This window comes from Prinia subflava, chromosome 8 (genome assembly GCF_021018805.1).
Source record: "Prinia subflava isolate CZ2003 ecotype Zambia chromosome 8, Cam_Psub_1.2, whole genome shotgun sequence".
Lineage (NCBI taxonomy): Eukaryota > Metazoa > Chordata > Aves > Passeriformes > Cisticolidae > Prinia > Prinia subflava.
Window position 1 is genome coordinate 20,603,989 of NC_086254.1, and position 15,146 is coordinate 20,619,134.

Consider the following 15,146-nt stretch of genomic DNA (forward strand, 5'->3'; position numbering starts at 1 on the left):
GCTCAGGGATGAGGATGTCCTGTGGTGCCATGTGTGGTGTGCTGGGTTTTAAAGGGGATGAAGGAAGCCCCAGCCTGCGGGTGCAGCTGTGGATTAGGGTGTCTGGGGATGTTGCTCTGTTGCAGTTTGGGTGTGTGATGAGGGTCCCTCCTGTTGAGGACCACATGGGGGGCAGCTGCCCTGGGACCTGCAGGGTGAGCGCTCTGGGGAAAATGGCCAGAGGCCCTGGCAAGTGGCCAGGACCTGACAGTGACCCAAAGGGCTGGGGGCCCTGCAGCACTGGGCAGGTAAGCGGACACTCGGACACAGCAGGAGATGATGGCTCAGCAGGAAGGCCCCACTGTCAGGTGCACACACTGGGAGGGGAAGGAAGCCTGGGAGGTCCTTCATTGGGGCCCCTCCCCAGAGGCTCCATCTCAAGCTGTTATTGAGCTGCTGCACCACAATAAAATTCCTTAAAGGAATTGGTACCTGCAATTATATTGCTTGTCAGGGCAGTGCTAAATCCCTTAAAACTTTTCCCTTTGAGTATATTAGCAGGAATGCCCCATTAAAACCAGGGGAGGAATTCCTGTTGAGGGATCTCCAGAGCTGCTGCTGTGAAGGGGCTTCAGTCCCAGCAGTGCCAGTGGAAGGGCAGGAATGGGACAGTCAGAGGGGCTCTGGGAGGGATGGCCAGAAAGCTTCCTGAAAACTGCTGACCCATATGGGACCCCAGCCCACCTTCCTTCTCCAGACATCCAGCTGCTGATGCTGGATGAGTTCACCTGGGATCCTTGCAGCAGGGAGGAACAAAGGGAGAGTGCTAAAATTTCTTGAGCAGATTCCACATCAGTTCTGAAAGGGGGTTTGAGTCTCTCCATCGTGCAGCGTTCTGGTGCAGTTACTGCAGCGGCTCGAGCACGGGGCCGGGCTGTGCCTGCACCTGCTGCAGCTCCGGGAGCAGGATCTGAGCCGGGCTCGGCAGGGACAGAGCATTTTAAGCATTTTAAAGGATGCAGAGGGAAACTATTTACAGTCCTGGACTGTATCGTGTGCTGGACACTGTGTTCAGTGCACGGTGATTCCTTTTTGAGGCACCTCCACTTCCCCCGGGGAAGGAGCTGCTCCCTCGGGAATGCTGCTAGTGCTCACGGAGCCTCCTCGGGAAGGGGATCCAGGGCGATCCGCTGGGAGAGGCGCCTGGGCTCCGAACCGCTCCTGTAACTATTTACGCCACAGCGGTAACACCTTGTGCCCGCTAGGCCCCTCACGACCTGACTTAAGCCACGGCCTCCTCACTGTGCCTGCAGCTCCTTTGGGAGCACAGGGCGCCCCGGCCCCGGCCCCGGCCCCGGCCCCGGCCCCGGCCCCGGCCCCGGCCCCGGCCCCGGCCCCGGCCCCGGCCCCGGCCCCGGCCCCGGCCCCGGCCCCGGCCCCGGCCCCGGTCCCGGCTCCCCTCATTCCGCTCCAGGCGGGTTCCCGCCGCCGCGCCGCCTTTAAATTGCCCGCGAGGCCCCGCCCTGCTTCCTGATTGGCCCAGCACCGCCTTCCGACTCCCATTGGCTGCGTCCCGCGCGGTGCCTCATGGGGGCTGTAGTCCTGAGCCCCGCGCGATGAGCTATGGGAGCTGCAGTCTCGCCGCCTCCTGCGCCCCCTGCCGGCGGCTCCCGGGGCAGCAGCAGCAGCTCAGAGCCCCGGCGAGCGGCGGGGCTTGGAAGGTCCCGGGGGTCCCAGGGGGGCTTGAAAGGTTCTGGAGGGTTCCGGAGGGTCCGGGAGGGTCCCCGGGCGGGGCTTCGGCCGCACCGTTCTTGGGGACCTTCTGCTTGGGGCTGTAATCCAGCCCGGCCCTGCCACTGCCTCCAGCTGGGATCGGTATTGGGGAACAGGGCCGGGACCCGCCGAGGCTTGGGGGACACGCACAAAGCTGGGAGAGGGAGCACACCTGGAACACACAGACACCTGGAATGAACACACACCTGGAATGAGCACACACACCTGGAATGAACACACACACCTGGAATGAACACACAGCTGGAACACACAGACACCTGGAATGAACACACACCTGGAATGAACACACACACCTGGAATGAACACACAGCTGGAGCACACCCACACCTGGAATGAACACACATCTGGAATGAACACACACACACCTGGAACACACACACAGCTGGAATGAACACACAGCTGGAATGAACACATACACACCTGGAATGAACACACATCTGGAATGAACACACACACACCTGGAATGAACACACACACTTGGAACGAACACACACCTGGAATGAACACACACACCTGGAACACACATACACACACCTGGAACACACATACACACACCTGGAACACATACACCCCTATGAAACAGACACACACACACCTGAGGGACACACATCCCTGGAACACAGGCACATACCTGAGGACACACACACACCTGGGCATATGAACACTCATTCTTGGGGGACACACACACCTAGGACACACACATACAGCCAGGACATGCAGCCCCGTCCTGTCCCCAAGGCCATTCCACCTCCCCAGGGCTCCCATCCTCTGATCCCACCACAGCACTCCGGAGGCGGCCACTGGCCCCGGGCACCCGCTGTCACCTCTGTTTGGACCATGTCCTGCCCGTGCCGAGGCAGCAGTGACGGGCGTGTGTGCCCGAGAGTCCCAGTGGCTCTGTGTGTCCCACCCCTCACAGTGGCAATGCTGTGTTACTCAGGGGACACCCCCTCGTGGGGCCACCTGGGCTCTGGGGACAGGGCCATGGTAATGGTGGCACCCCAAGTGGCCCCACTGAAGGTGGTGGAGGGACAAGGAGCTTCTCGTGACTGGGCTGATTTGACAAACCAAGTGGGGTCGGGATGGGAGGGGGTGGTGGCAGGAAGACCCCATCCCCAGGGTGGGGGACACTGGGGACACACACAGCAGACAGGGAGAGATCACAGCTCTGCTTTACCATGTTGTCACCCCGGCGAGGGGGAGGGAGGCAGGACGGCGGCTCCTCCCGCCCAGGCACAGCCCCCCGGCCGGGGCCGTGCGGACACCGCGCGTCTGTACAGCCGGACCGCCCCGAGACCCCCGGCACGGCCCCGGGCGGGCAGAGAGCAGGGGCGGGACGAGGGGGCGGGACAAGGGGGATGGGGGTGCCGTGGGGCAGCGGCGGGGGCACCCCCAGCCTCTTGCCACCCCCAACCCTCTGCAGCCCCAAGCCCTCAACTGGCAGCCTTGGGAAAAGGGGGGTTCCGGGCACGGAAGGCAGCCGGGAGCGCGGGGAGGGGGGAGCCGGGGCGGGGATGCCGTGGGGCTGGGCAGGAGCGAGGGGAGCTGGGGGGCAGCAGGGAACCAAACCACGGCACAGGGATGCCGTGGGGCTGGGGGGGATCACTGCGGGGGATGCCGGGGGCGGTGCCGCGGCTCCGGGCTCAGTCCGAGTAGATGATGAAGCCGGAGAAGGTGCTGTACTTGTTGTTGTTGCCGCCGTGGGCTTTGCCCCCGTCCAGCTTGATGAAGACCTCGTCCCCCGCGTCCAGGTGCAGGATGACGCTGTTGCTGGCGTAGTCGTAGTTCTGGTCGGCGTCCTGCGCGATGGCGCTGGCCCGGACCTGCCCAGGGGACAGCGCGGGAGCGGCTCAGGGCACGCCTCTGCCCGCGGATCCCACGGGACACGCCGGCTCCCGCCTCACACGAATCAGATCCACCCGTCCGGTGCAGCGTGGGGTGCCCTGGGTCCCCCACCGTGGGTGAGCGGGTCCCGGGCGGAGGCGGCTCCTCCGAGCTCCGCCCGGAGCCTCTCCCTGACCCGGCGGGCGCAGACACGGGACCGCGGCTCTGGGTTTGGACGGGGTACCTTGGCACAGCCATGTGACTGCGGGTCTGGATTCAGATACAGGTCTGCAGCCCAATCCATTCCGATACAGAACCACAGCTCTGACACGGAACCCCAAACCCAGGTTTGGGGACAGGACCGTGTCAGACATGGGACCACGGCTGCAACAAGGGAAACCACAGCTAAACATTCAGACACGGGACTACGGCTCTCACACAGAACCCCGACTCTGGATTTGGATGCGGGACCCCAGCTCAGACTCGGGACCCCAACTCCAGAGTCCGCTGTGGGACGTCTCAGACACAGGACCCCAGCTTCCAGCTCCGATGTGGGACCCCAGCTCCCAGCTCCGATGTGGGACCCCAGCCCTGTCATGGGACCCCAGATCCAGGTTCGGATGCAGGGCCCCAGCTCAGACACAGGACCTCGTCTCTGGGTTTGGATACAGGACCACGCCTGGGACAGAGGACCTCTTCTCCCAGCCCAGCCTCAAACCAAACCACTGAACCCAGCGCATCCCGCAGCGCTTCCCAGGAGCTGCAAGGGAGCCGTGAGCATGTGGCGAGGGCTGAATCAAATCCCCCGTCACACGGACCCGCACCCACTGCGGGGAGGGATGCTCCCTCCGTAAAGGTTTCCTGGGTGCCCGCAGAGCCAGAGGAGCCGTCACCGCCTGGAGAAGCGGTTCCGTGGCTGGAGCCCGCTGCCGCTGCAGAATTCTTTGGGTAATCAAATCTCCGCCGGCGCCTCGCGGGGAGATCGCGGCGCTGGGTGACAGTGACAAGGCGGCTGGTGAAATCCCAAGTGAAATGCAGAAGCGCTGCGCCGGGAAGAGGTGCCGCTAATTACAACCTACGAGAATCAGCTCTTAATTGGCTCGCGCGGGGCGGGCAGGCACCGGCGAGTGGCTGCGGTGTCCCGGAGCGCTGGGAGAAGGACGGCTGTCCCCATGCAGTCCCGTCCTTTGTCCCCAGGACAGGAGTCCCAGGGGACCACTCCTCCCCAGCTGCGCGTCCCCGAGCCCACGGGCAGCCCGCGACGCTGGGGTCAGATGCTGTTAACTCTGGAACCGACTGACGGCCGGGCTGGTGATCCCACAGGACTTGTTCGCGCCCACGCAGCCGTGTCCCTCATGCCACCAGCAACACTCACCCTGTTAAAAGTCACCCTGTGTCTACCCTGCCACCGCGAGGGTCCCGGTGGGGGACCCTGAATCCCAGTCAGTCGCAGCGCCCCAATCTCCAGGGGACGCTGCCTCTCCTGGGGTTTTGCTGAGGAAGAGGAGAGAGGGAAGAAGCCGTGAGGAAGGAGAACCAGGAAAAGCCATTTGGCGCCGGGCTCCCACCATCGTCGTCCCCCCGCCACAGCTGGAGCTGCCCGGTGCCATCCGTCTTCCCTCGTTAAGGAGCCGCCTCGTCACCGCGCGCCCGCCAGCCCTCGCTAACCAGGGAAGATAAATGGCAGCGCTGGGCCCGGGCTGAGCCGCTCCCGGCACCGCAGTGGCACAGGAGGGGGGCTGCCACCACGGCCCCCCGCGATGGCCTCACCCCCTTGTCCTGTTCTATGCCTCAGTTTCCCCATGGCACAGCCGGGAGGTGGGAGCCATGGGGGTGGCATGGCCCCAGCCTGGAGTGTGCTGCAGCCGCTGTCCCTGACCCCAGTGACAATGCTGGAGGTGTTCCCAATGCTGGGGACACTCTGGAGTGGTCCCCAAGGTGGCTGCATCCAAGAGCTTTCAGGCAGACAGGGGACACTGCGGTGCTGCCATGTAAGTGACCCTTGGGGCCTGGGGGACACCGTGTGCCCCACGTGCCACCATGGCCCAGCACCCCCGAGGTGCGGCAGCAGCTGCCCCTAGAGACCCCCAAGGGCAGTGCAGGTGCTCCTCAGGATCCTCGCACAGCTCTGGCTGCCCTCCCAGCACCCCTGGGCACAGCCGTGAGTGGCCCCCTCAGACCCCCCGGGCACAGCAGCAGGAGTCCCCCAGGGCCCTTGGGTGCATCAGCAGATGCCCCCTCATCCCCAGGCAGGGCAGTGGGTGCCCCCAGGACACCCCAGCAGGTCCTTGTGTACCCTTGGGGACTGTCCCCAACAGTCCCCTGGGGCTGTGATCCTCCCTGAGCTGTGGATGGCCCTCCTACAGCATGGGGACCCAAAACCACCCGGTACTAGCCCTGTCCGTCCATCAATCAATCAATCAATCAATCAATCTGTCCCTGCGTCCGTCCACCTCCCCGCTCCCTCTGCCCTTGCCTAAGCTATGGGCTAATACAAATAATAATTAATGCTAATTAACCACCAGCAGCAGCTCCCCTGGCTCTCATTAACTCCAGCCCCGACCCAACGGTGATTGGTGGCCCCCAATGCGGCAGCACCCAGGAGATTTTTGGGGGTCAGAGGGGGCCCCCCAAGTTCTGACTCACTCTGAAGATGCCAGGATCGACCTTTATCTGCTGGGAACCCCACACTGTGCCAAGGACGGGGGATTTTTGGCAGCAACCCCCTAAATAACCCCATTTTTAAATTATTTGGAGCATTGGCGGGGGGGGGAATCTTCTTTATAGATATCGATGCGGCGATGCCTTCTTAGTAATTAACAAGCAGTTAATTAAGTTGCATCACTCGCCTGAGCAGGGCTCCTCTTGACAAGGGGCTCCACAGCTTCTGGAAATTCATCCAGAATGGAATGTCGATGCCCCACAGAGCTGGGGGGGTTGGAAGGTTTGGAGTGGTCCCCAAAAATATTTTGGGGGAGGCAAAAGGGTTGAGGTGAGGTTTTGGGGTGCTCAGTCCGGAGTTACACAGATGCTGCTTGGGAGAAAGAGCCTGAAGTGCCAAGTGGTGCTGGAATCCCCCCAAATTCAGGGCTGGAGGGCGGGGGAGAACAAAACCAATCCAAATAAAAGGGAATCTGAACTGTTTGGATGGAGAAAAGCTGCCGAGCGGCTCCTGCTGAGCTCCCGCTGGGAAGGGCTCGGGGCTCGGGGTGAAGCGCGGTGGCCGTGACAAGGCTCCCACTGCCCGCCCCACACCCCGGCTGTTTCTGGGGTGGTAACTCAGTTTTGGGTTAATTCGGGGTCCTGCATCCTCAGGACAAGGATGCACCGCGGGCTGTGATGCCGGAGGAAGCAATGGGAAGCGGGAGCAGAGTGGATGGATCCCGCGGGAATGCCGGCTGCGGTGACATCCAGGGGAACTGCACTCGAGTGACATCCCGGGGGTCACATCCACATCGTGTCCCTCGAGTCGTGGCCGGGAGGGGGACACGGAGTGGGAAAGGGGCACCCGAAAAGCGTGTGGATGGCGAGGCTGAGTCCTGGCATTGAGGGTTCCAGCGGGATGGGGTCGGGGGGATGTGGGAGCGGGGAGGGGGAAGGATGGAGCCCCCCTCGGGGTGTGTGTCCCCGCGGTGCCCCCGCGCAGCCCGTCTCTCCTGACACAGCAGCAGCAGAGCCCGCTCCGGGCTGGGGGTGCAGCCCCCCCCAAAGCGGGGCAGGCACTGCCCCCCTCGAGGCCACCGCGGGCACTGTCCCTGCAAAGGGACCCTGATCCCAGGGACCTCAGCGGGGACAATGGCATGGCCGGGGGGGCACCACGGGGACGCTGTGGGGGTGCCCCAAAGCACCACAAGACACCACAAAGCATCCCAAGGAACATCTCCGTGGCCAAGGAAAGAGCTGAGAGAACCCCTGGGGACACGTCAGGGTGGATGGTGACTGTTCCCAGCACTGGGAGAGGGACAGGGCACATAGGGTGGCATCAGGGAATGGGAGGAGGAGGATGGGACACCCCAGGGGTGCACCCGGAGCCCTGCACTGTCCCTGGGAGAAGGGCAGGGCACCCCGGGGGTGCTCCTTCAGGGCGGGGAGCAGGACGGAGCACCCCGGGGCCATATCCAGAGCCCGTCATTGCCGCTGGGAGAAGGATGGAGCATCCTGGGGGAGGACCTCCAGTACTGAGAGAAGGATGGGGCACGCTGAGGATGCAGCTCCAGAGATGGGAGCAGGACAGAGCCCCCCGTGGGTGCACTCAGAGTCCATCCTGTCACTGCGAGGAGAATAGGGCACCCTGGGGTTACACCTCCATGCCCAGGAGAAGGATGTGGCACCCTGGAAATGCACCCAAATCCTATCATTGTCACGGAAAGAGGGACAGAGCACCCTGGGAGTGCATCCCTGGGCATAGGAAAAGGACAGAGCATTCTGGGGATGCACACAGAGCCCATCTTCACCACTGGGAGAAGGATAAAGCACCCCTGGGTGCATGTCAGTGTTTGGGAAAAGGGTATGGCACGACAGGGATGGACCCAGAGCCCATCATTGCTACTGGGAGAAGGATGTGACAATCTGGGGATGCATCTCTGGGGCTGAGAAAAGGATGGAGCCCCTGGAGAAACACCCAGAGCCCGTCATCAACACTGGGAGAAGGATGTGGCACCCTGGGGGTGCATCCCTGGAGCAAGGAAAGGATGGAGCACCCGGGAGTGCATCGCTGAGACCGGGAAAAGGACGGGGCCCCTGGGGAAGCACCCGCAGTCCATCGTCAGCACAAAGAGGATGTGGCAACCTGGAGGTGCATTCCTGGGGCCAGGAGAAGGATGGTGGCTCCATCCTCCTCCCTCCCGCTCCCACATCCCCCCGACCCCATCCCGCTGGAACACCCAGAGGGCGCATCGCTGAGGCCAGGAAAAGGACGGGGCATCCCGAGGAAGCACACACAGCCCTTCTCCCGTGCTTGGGGACAGCAGAGCTCCCGCTCCTGCAGAGGGAGCCGGGATGGGCAGCCCTTACCTGCCCGTTCTTGCAGAGGTCGGCCCACATGCTGGTGCCGTCGCCGCCGCGCATGAGGACGTGGTAGGTGAAGAAGTAGGTGCCGGGGATGGCGCAGGTGAACTTGCCCGAGGCGGCGTCGTAGCTGTTGCCCAGGTTGGTGACCACGTCGTCGAACTTGAGGACCTCGTAGCCCTCGTGGGGGTTCTTGAGCCCGGCGTAGAAGGCGACCCGCGGCACCGTGCTGTAGGTGGCCGCGCTCACCGCGCCCGTAGCCCCCGGTCCCGGTAATCCCGGGGGTCCCGGTCTTCCTGCTTCACCCCGCGCCCCCACCGGCCCCGGCGGTCCCGGCTCTCCGGGTGGTCCCGGTGGTCCCGGTTTCCCCGGTCTCCCCGGTTTGCCTTGGGGACCTTGCACCAGGGTGGAAGGCGGCGGGAGGGGGCCGCGTTCGGCCGGTTGCGGGGGGGCGGCGGGGCCGTAGGGCTCGCAGACCATCCGGCAGGTGCCCAGCATCTCGTACCGGCCGTCGGTACCGGCGGAGCTCACCAGCACCGGGATGAGCACCACCAGCACCAACACCATCACCACCCCCGCCGCGGCCGCCAGCAAAGTTTTCCGGCCCAGGCTGAGCCGCCGCCCGGCCGGGGCGCGCTGGCGCCCCGGGGAGGGAATGGTGCCGGCGGGGGGGAGCAGGGCGGCGGCGGCGGCGGCGGCGGGGGGGCTCGGGCTGGCGGCGGCGGCTCCGCTGCGCTCCGCTGGCTCCGGTGCGCCCCGCGCCGCACGGGCCACGCCCACCCCACCGGACCACGCCCACCCATCACCGGACACGCCCCCTAACCACGCCCATATAACCCAGGCACGCCCCCGTCTGTGTTAACCACGCCCACAAGAACGCCCCCGCCCCGCCCACCCATCTCCGAGAGAGGGAAACTGAGGCAGGGAGGAGGGATCGGCCCCGGCTGCCCCACTGACCCCCTCCTCCTCCCAGCGCCCGGGATCCCTCGGTGACCCGGGCCCCGCGTGGACACCCGAGCCACGACCTGCCCCCAAGCCAGACCCCGAGCAGTCCGAGCGTCCCCGTGGAGCTGGGGATACCCCTAGAACCCGTCACCTGTGTCCCCACAGAAGACCACCCACGAAGGATGGTCCCCAGGGCCAGCCCCCACTCCGTCCCTCAGTTTCCCCTCCCACGAGGGACTACACTTTGGGACAGCCCAGGTGACACCCACTGACCAAGCATCCATCGTGCTCAACCGTGGGTCCGTGGGATGGGATGTCACTGCTGGTGGCAAAGGCCACAGTGACAACGGGGCACCTGCAGGTGGCACCGCGGGCATGGCCGGGCTACGCGAAAGAGCCGTCCCCGGGGGCTGAGCACCGGCGGGCTCATGACATGGGGACACGCGGCTGCGCCCGCTCCGTCGCCTGCCATCTCCATCAGCCTCGGCGGGGACAGCAGGACGCGATGGCAAGTGACAGGCGCCGCCAGCGCCGGGGGTGAGCGAAGGACGCGGGGACGGGGGAGGGGGACATGGACACACAGGCACAGAGCGGCCCGCGGCCACTCCCAGTGCCGCCCGCCACAGCGGTTCGATGGCCCCGGGTGACAACACCGAGGTGGCACCAACCTCAGTGGCACCTGTGAGGTCCATAGGGTCACCATCCCCCCTGCGCCCAAAAAGGACTCTGGGGGTGCATCCCCTCACCCCCTTCACGCCTGTGCAATGGCCCCAAACCCCAGGGGACACACGGGGGACAAGCCCCACCCCCGCTCCAAAAGAGGGGGGACCAAGGGGACGTTTGACAGTCATCGATCGCCCCCATATGTCCCCCGGCTCCCGCAGAGGCTTTAATCAGCAAGCAGAAATCAATTAGCTGCCTTTAAGGAGGCAATTATTCCTGGGGGCTTTACAAGGCTGGGGAGAGGGAGAGTATTTTGGGGTGGGGGTGCTGCCAGCACCATATCCCCCCTCAAAGTTGTCACCATTATGTCACCAGCTGTTTCCCTGGTTCTTTTCTCCATCATTTTTGTCACCCCCCCTCCACACCCCCCTGTTCCTCGTTATCATTCTGTTTTAACAAGCGCCTAAAAATACGCCTGACGAGGTCACGGGCTGCGTGAGTCACCATCAGAGCAGGGATGGGGTGACCCGGGTGGGCAGGGGGCTTTGCTTGGAGATGGGGTGGCCATGGTGGGGACACAGGGGGAGGACAGGCCCACGCTGGTTGCATCAGGGCACTCGTCTCACCTGGAGGGTCGAGGGACATCCCTGGCCCTGGTTACTGCATCCTCATGGTGGGGACACAGTCCAGGTCACCTTGTTGCCACAGGACGTTGTGTCCCCTTGGCATAGCCACCACACTAGGCCACTGCATCACTCTGGGCCACCCTGTCCCCATGGCAAGGCCACCACCCTTGACCACCATGTCCCCATGCTGTGGCCCTACAGCTGGGTGCAGAGCCAGGACAGCCTCAACACTGCCGTGGGACAGCAGCACTGTATGGGGGGTACAACACCCCAGGTGACACCGGCTGCAGCCCCTGAGACACTCCCTGTCCCTGCCCCAAGCCCTGCATGGGGAGGGAGTGCAGTGCAGCCCCCCAAACCAGCTCCATCCACCTGGGCAAGCTCCAAAGGGCCACGTTTGGGAGCGCAGGAGATGGGAAAGGGACAAAAGTAGGAGGTGGCAGCAGCAGTGGCTGCCGTGGTTGTGGTGGTTGTGATGGCAGCGATGGCAGCAGCGATTCCAGTGACAGCAGTGGCTCCAGTGGTAGTGGTGGTGGCTGTGGCTGTTGCAGCGTGGCTGCAGTAGTGACAACAAGAGTCTGTCAGCTGCAGTGGTACGGGTGGTGGCTGCAGTGATGGTGGTGGCAGTAGCAGCTGTGGTGGCAGCAGTGGCTGCAGTGGCTGTGGTGGCAGCAGTGGCTGCAGGTGTTGTGGCGGCGGCTGCAGTGGTTGTGGTGACAGCAGCGGTGGCTGCGGAGGTGGCGGTGGCTGCAGCTCCGCTCGATGCCCGCCGCTCCTCTGCAAAGGTTAAGCAAACAGCAGCTCCCGCAGAATCGATGCCGGCCGAGCCCTCGGCTGTTTGCTTTGGCAGCACGGCGCGGGGGCGGGTGGGCCATGCTGGGGGTGCCAGCAGTGGGAGGGGGACAATCGATGCTCCAGGGGCGCAGGTTTGGCTGGGGGGTGGCTGTGCCCCCCCACCTCCTGCTCACCATGGAATTCGTGGAGTAGGGTTTGGGGAAGGGCGAGGGTGGCCAGGCCAGGGCAGGGGGCTTGTGGGGCTGGCACTGTGCCGTGCCTGAGTTTCCTCTCCTGGCATTGTGGCAGACACTGCCCATAGGACCACACTTGGACAGGGGGACAGAGACGTTGTGGCCCCCACACCTGTCACCTGGCCCTGCAGCCATGGCTCAGCCCAGGAAAGGCTCAGATGGAATTAAGACAGAGTTGGACACAATCAATGAGCCCAAAGTCAGCCCACGATGATGAGCATGGGGAGGGAGTGGCCGTTTACAGGCTGCCGGAAGAGTTTGGATAGTGTCCCCCAAATTCCAACTCTGTCTTCAAGGATGGGCTCTGGAAGGGTCCATGGGAGGGAGACATTCAGCTGTGGGCAGGGAGGGCCAACTGTCTGGTGGCCTTGAAGGACAACTGGATGGCTGGTTGGTGAGCAGGGTGGTTGGTGGCCAAGTGGCTCACCGGCAGGGGCTGGTTGGATACCCAGCTAGTTGGCTGGCTGAGTAGATAGCTGGGGGTGGGCTGGCTGGCTGCTGGGTTGGTTGCCTGGCTGGCCAGTTGGCTGGTTGATTGCCTGGCTGGGTCATAGACTAGATGGCTGTTTGGCTGCCTGGCCAGTAGACCACCAGTTGGGTTGCCTTTCCAGCTGTCTGTCTGCCTGTCTGGCCAGCTGAGCCGCTGGCTGGTGGTCAGCCAGCTGACCCAGGGACAGGCTAGCTGGCCAGGTCAGCCCTGGCCCGGGGCCAGCCACATCCTGGCATGTCCCAGCCCAACACAGACACTGTCCCTTGCCCAGTGGGGGGAGCCCGGCCGCAGGCAGGGGGAGGGCGAGGTGTGGGTGGCACATCCTCCGTCCCTGTCCCCGTCACGCTGCCTCTCATTACGGACACGGCGGGGCCCGTCACCCTCCCACCGCGCAGCAATTAAGGGCTGCCAACACCGGCAGTTAATTAGCGCCAGCGGTGAGTGCTGGGAGGTGACGGCCGCAAGGCTGGCGGAGGGGACGGGCTCCGGGACGTGTCCCCCCAGGGGGACACGGGGTGGGAGTAGCCGGGATTTGGGCTGCTGGAAGCAGCTGTGCTGTGGCGGGGGTGCCCCGCGGCCGGTGGGGACGGGGTGTGACACGGAGGTGACACGGAGAAGGTGCACAGTGACAAGTGGGTGCCAGCCATGGGGAGTGCAGGGGGTGGCACTGGGGAGTGTCCTGCACGGTGACGGTGTGTGGTACCCCAGGCTGTGCAGTGACGGTGACAGTGGGTGACACCCCGTGGGCCATGCAGTGACAGTGACACTGGGTGATGCACTGTGGGCCGGCAGTGACAGTGACAGTGGGTGACACCCCGTGGGCTACGCAGTGACATAGCATTGTGTGACAGCCCCAGCACCAGGCACTGACGGTGACTCTGTGTGACAATCCACGGGAGCTGCAGTGACGCTGCGTGGCACCCGGCGGCCCCACAGTGACAGTGACACCCTGTGCACTGCGCGGTGACAGTGACACCATGTGACACTCCAGGGAGCAACAGTGAAGCTGTGCAACACCGCAGGGCTGCGCAGCAGCTCCGTGTGACACGAGTGGGGCTGTGCAGCCATGGTGACACTGCGTGACACCCCAGGGAGGTGTGCAGTGACACTGACACTGTGCCACACCCCGGGGGGGCGTGCAGTGACAGTGACACCTGTGACAACAGATGCCATGCAGTGACACTGGTGACACCAGTGCCATGTAGTGACACTACACTCGGGTCCCCCGGCCTATTTCCCATTGTGGGTATTGAGGTGCCCACCCAGTTCACACCTGGGGACACGCCCCATGGGGGGACATCACCCTATACCTGCAGCCCCGTGGGGGGACATCTGTCCCCACCCCTGCCCCAGCAGGTGTCCCATGGGGCGCCAAGGAAGAGGGGCTCTAGGAATGGGGTACACTAGGGAAGGGGTGCTCTGGGGAAGGGGTTACCCCAGGGAGGGGTTGCACTGTGGAGGGAGGACATTGCAGAGGCGGGGCTCCAGGGATGGAGCTCCAAGAAAGGGAGGTTCCAGGAATGGGGTGCCCTGGGCAAGGGCATGCCCTGGGCAAGGGGTGCTGCAGAGAGGGGGTGCCCCAGGAAGGGGGTGCACAGGGGAAGGAAGCGCTCCAGGTAGGGCTGCTCCGGTTCGTGAGGGGGTGCAGGAGCGGGGGGTGCAGCAGGAGGAGTGTCCGTCTGTCACGAGCCCCCGCCAGCCGCAGCAGAATCGATCCGGCCGCCAATTTGCACAGTCAAATATTTGGCTTCGCGGCGCGGGGCCGGCTCTGCTCGAGCCGCCCAGGTGGGCGCGGGCCCGCGGTGACGGTGGCGGCTGCTCCGCGATCGATGGCGGGACGTGCGGCGAGCTGGGGCAGCCTCAGCGCGGGGGCCGGGCCGTGGTGCAGCACCCACGATCCTCCATCAGCACCCAGGGGCCTTGGGAGCCCATGTGGAGCCCGCTCAGGGGGCAGCACCTGTGCCACGAGCGCAGGGGCGCAGCCAGGGCGTCCTCCAGGCCCCCTCCATGGCCACTGATCGCCGATACCACCCAGCCCAGGGAGCTGTCACCGGCAGGGGATGGCTGAGGCTCGGCCATGAGGACCTGCCACGGCCACGGGTGGCCATAGGCTTGACCCCGAGGGGGTTTGGCTGCGGGGTAGGATGGGCAAGAGCAGAACCGGTGGTGCTGAGGCAATCCGGGGGCAGCTCCCACGGATGGGCACCACACAGCTCCTATGGACACAGCCCCATAGCCAAGCTCCAGAGCCCTTCCCCTGTGGGTGCCAACGCCCGAGCCCGCAGCCCACGCAGGGGGCTCAGCCCAGGCTCCCCGGCCATGCCAGCGCCGTGGCAGCCCTGTGCCTCACCATGCCCCTGGATGCGCTCGCTCCCTCGGCCCCGCTAAACTCGTTAGCGGCGGGCGAACGTCAGCCGGGCGGGAGCGAAGCGCCAAATGCGATTACGGCCCCGTCTCGCTCCCTCCTTCCACCCCCGGCCCCATTTATCGCGGAGGCGGGCGGGAGGGAGGCGGAACTGGCGCTTATCTCGGCCGAGAAATCCCGCTCCGGCCCTGATTTATGGCTGGCTGCGAGGGATTCCAGCGGCGCTGGCAATTACGGAGCATTTAGAGCACGGAGGGGTCAGCGCTCGAGTACGGCTCCCCCAGCACAGCTGGAAGAGTCAGGGTAGCCAGGTGGGCGCTCCAGCTCACGGACGCTCATGAGGCTGCACAGGGACCACCAGGTCTGTCCAGGTGGGTGACCTGAGGGTGCACACCGAGCTCAGGGGAGGACGGGGGTGGAACGAA

The 15,146-nt window shown here is 64.6% G+C and overlaps 1 protein-coding gene across 1 annotated transcript; it reads right to left on the reverse strand.

Moving 5' to 3' along the window:
• Nucleotides 1-3,133: 3,133 nt before the first annotated feature.
• Nucleotides 3,134-9,397, reverse strand: C1QL1 (complement C1q like 1). The gene is made up of 2 exons (XM_063404011.1): nt 8,611-9,397; nt 3,134-3,596 (listed from the first exon to the last, which is right to left on the reverse strand). Exons 1-2 carry the CDS (start codon nt 9,169-9,171, stop codon nt 3,417-3,419), a joined length of 741 nt encoding a protein of 246 aa, XP_063260081.1. The 5' UTR covers nt 9,172-9,397; the 3' UTR covers nt 3,134-3,416.
• Nucleotides 9,398-15,146: the final 5,749 nt, after the last annotated feature.